The 4,071-nt window shown below is 34.9% G+C and overlaps 2 protein-coding genes across 2 annotated transcripts; both read right to left on the bottom strand.

Moving 5' to 3' along the window:
- Positions 1–521: 521 nt before the first annotated feature.
- Positions 522–1,244, bottom strand: LOC142529381 (uncharacterized). The gene has a single exon (XM_075634911.1). It carries the CDS (start codon positions 1,242–1,244, stop codon positions 522–524), a length of 723 nt encoding a protein of 240 aa, XP_075491026.1.
- Positions 1,245–1,430: 186 nt separating this feature from the next.
- On the bottom strand, positions 1,431–2,309 carry LOC142529379 (uncharacterized). Its single transcript, XM_075634908.1, has one exon. It carries the CDS (start codon positions 2,307–2,309, stop codon positions 1,431–1,433), a length of 879 nt encoding a protein of 292 aa, XP_075491023.1.
- Positions 2,310–4,071: the final 1,762 nt, after the last annotated feature.

Raw genomic sequence — 4,071 nt, 5'->3', positions numbered from 1 at the left:
TGTTATGAAATTTGTTAAGAATTTTAGTGGAATTATAAAATTTGTTAAGAATTGTAGTCGAGTAGAAATTCAACCCACATTGCTAGATTAAGGGATATATTCTTCTACTATTGTTATGAAATTTTTAACTAACATACTTAAATTATAATATATAACTCATATTAAAATATTTACATAAATAAATTTTTTTATATATATTTACATTCAAATTATATATAAAATGAATTATATTATAAAATGATCAAAACTCAAAATCCCTCTACCCACTCGACCCAAATCAACCCAAACTAGACCCAAACCCTAAACCCTAAACCAAACCCCAAACACCACCACTCGACCCAAAATCGTACCATTTACCACCCACTCGACCCAAACTTAAAAATCGACCGCACACCTTACAATCTTGTCCACTTGACCCACTCACCACCCCCTCGACCCAAAGTTAAAAATTCACCACAAACACAATACATATTAATAAAATCAAATCGATTGTCTTTAAATTCAAACAAATTACATATCATTCAATCATATCTTCTACCAAATTCTCCAACAGATGGAAATCTGTTTTGTTTTTTTCTTCCACGCCTTCTCTTGATCACATGTGGCAGTACTAACATATCATCAAGTGGCCACTCGTTCTGATTCAGAACATGATAAATTGGCTCAGAATAGGCTAAATACCATATCATAACATAATAATACTCAAAACACAAGGAATAAAAATTAACATCACAAAAGTAACTCGCTGCAATTGCATGAGAACATGGAATCTTGTCAATATCAAATTCTCTACAGGTACATCTCTTTGATTCCAAATCCACAAGGTCACTGTTTGTAGCACTTCGAACATCGAACTCAAGATGTCCCAGCTCATAAACTTGATATCCCCGACCAATATTAAACCTTTCACACAGAATCGACTCAACAGTTGGAGTGAAATTTGTTATTGATGCGACAGATGCATTTCGATACCTTGAAAACCAAGATGTAGTCAATGTCTGCAAAGAATTTAGTAATGCAATGATTGGAAGTTTTCTTTCTTCACGCAATCTTACATTTATTGATCCAACATCATTCGTTGTCATAATGTTATATCGAGATCTTGGGCTATATGCTCGAGTCCATCGATCCAATAAATCACTTTCATCCAAAAACTTTGCAGCATCGGGATATATTTTCTTAAACTTTTCGTACTCCAAGTCAAATTCGGTTTGCTTGTAAATTTTCGCTAACTGCATAAACATTTCGGTACAACCCTTCTTTTTGCAACGAATTTTCATATTTTGTGACAAGTTCCATATACAATGATCATGATGTGCATTTTTGTAAACGTCCGCAACTGTAGCAATGATGCCCGAATGTCTATCTGAGATAATCACCAACTCTTCCTCATCAAGCACTACTTCCAATAGATTCGTCAAAAACCAACTTCATGAAGCAATGGATTCTACATCGACAACAGCCCAAGCCAAAAGATATTGATGAAAATCTCCATCTTGTGCTGAGGCCACAAGTAAAGTACCGTCGTACTTTCCTTTCAACCATGTACCATCAATAAATACGACTTTTCTCATGCATCTATATCCTCTTGCACATGCGCCATATGCTAAAAGCAAATACTTGAATCCATTATGTTTATCTACTACTAAATCTATTATACTACCAGGGTTCATTCTCTCAACCATTTTCAAATATGAATGTAGAAGACCAAAACTTCTTTCAGGATCATCTCTGAAGTTATCATGAGCAAGCTGTTTGCCTTTCAAGGCTTTGTAATAAATAATATCAACCCCCTTATTCCGCATCATTGTCATAATAGATTTTGGTTGAGGTGTTTTATGTTGTCCTCGAAATTTCTCTACCAACATATCACAAACGACAGATGAGCTAGCTTGTTGATGCCTTTTACGCATTCTAGTCAAGTCACAATTATGTGTGTTGCTATATGTACGAATCACAAAATCTGTTGAGTTCTTGTGTTTTGAAGTCCAAATTCTCCAGCTGCAACCTTTATTCACATAACGAACCGAATAGATATTTCGAGAAGATTTGAAACTTTCAAACTCAAAAGAAGAGTTCAAAGCAATTTTGGATAGCACTTTCTTCACTTCGGTCTTGCTTGAAAATCTTTGACCAATAAATAAGATTGAACCATCGGTAAATGAATATGTATCATTGTTAGCTTGAACATGAGTCTCAGTATCATGAGCTACACTGATGTGGTGGATGTTGACATCATTATCATCCACATGCACTGCATCTATATCCTCCCCATCATTTTTTGTGCTTCTCACATCATTCTCTTCCATATTTTCAGTTGAAGTATTTATAACTTCTAATACATCATTTTTGGTACAATGGTCACAAAAGTTCTATCAAAATAGTGATCATACAGATTTGTTTCATCATCGACACACTCATCATCTAAATAAGTCACATTTAAATCCGGTGACATGATATTTTCACTTTCAACAATATCAAGAGAAATAACAATGAGTTCAAATTCGACATGAAGTACCTGTCTTTCTTTTTCACATTCAAAATATAAGTATGCTTTCAAATCATTATCATCCTCAATATAAATTAGACTACTATTGCAATACTTCACTTCAGGAAGATAAGTTAATTTCAATTTTTTTGTGTAACCTATATTCATAATTCTGTATATATCACTTTCTATTTATTTCATAGAACAAATATCAGAATCCAAAGGAATCGCTGCCCACTTACCACTCGACCATGAACGTCATTTAAATATATTATCTTCTTTAATTTCCCATTCGCCGTTGTACTCAAAGAGAATAACGGTTGGCATAACCAACAAAATATAGATAAGAATATTATATTATATACAATATTATTTATTTAAAAAAATATGCTATGTGAAAGTGATGAGTGCTTAGGCGCTACAAACTAGCGCCGCAACGCCTGAATTTGCGAAGCTCAAGCGCCTAGACGCTACATATACAGCGCCGCAGCGCTAAGATCACAATATGCTACACTCTACCCATGAATTGCAACATATACACATCACTCGACCCATGAATTGCAAGCTCATCCAACACATTTACAACCTCGACAACCACATCACTCAAGACCCAGACATGACCATGCTTGACCCACACATCACTCAACCAACACATCACTCCACCAACAAATCACTCGACCCACACACACGAGGTGTGAAGAGCTCTACCCACTCTTCATGTAAGATCCATGAATTTAATTCACGTAACCTGAATACATGCAATCTAGGGTTTTCTTTTAAATTATGTGTTTAATTATTTTTATGCATTTTATGCATGGTTATTGCATGGTAGAACTTATTTCACGAAATTTTAAAAGTTCATGAATTAAGGTTTCTAGAAGCATTTCGCGCTCGAACGAGAAACGGAGACCGGAGAATTATCAGGAAATTTATTTTTATTATATGATTAATTTTTATTAATTATTATAAGGTGTTTTTAAAGGTATCTTTCAAAAATTGGCTTTCTGGGTATTTTTACCGGCGAGATTTTATTTTTATCCGGTACACAAATTTTATCGAATCGGGGGACTTTTCAGTGTTCGGCTAATATTTTCACTAATTTTTTAACACGAAATAGTTTTTGAGAGTGTGTTTGGATTTAATGGGCCTACTTTTAAACTTATTGGGCTTAATCATTTTTTAAACTTTTAATTATCAGTTAGGGCCCATTATCTATTAGTTTACTATATAATTATCACCTAAACAACTAATTAACCCTAAACCTAATCATTTGCCACTCCCCACCAGCCGACACCCCCCATTCAGACACATTTTCTCTCGGTTTCCCCACCCCCCCAACAACTGATTTGCGTCGGCCACCCCATTTCCTTCAAGAGAAAACTCTCCCAGCGCCTCCTACCTCTCGTTTTTGTTCATCGATCATCAAAGGCACGCATTGTACTTTCGTTTTTGCATCACATACATTGTATACATGCTGTTAGTTGTTTGTTTGTGTGTGAAAGTCTCGATCATGTTCCTTCGGTTGTGACATGAAAACTCACGTTTTTGCTTACCCTACTCACGTTTTCTTGTATGTTGTGTAA

Source organism: Primulina tabacum, chromosome 16 (genome assembly GCF_025594145.1).
Source record: "Primulina tabacum isolate GXHZ01 chromosome 16, ASM2559414v2, whole genome shotgun sequence".
Lineage (NCBI taxonomy): Eukaryota > Viridiplantae > Streptophyta > Magnoliopsida > Lamiales > Gesneriaceae > Primulina > Primulina tabacum.
This window is presented reverse-complemented; position numbering and strand designations above follow the sequence as displayed.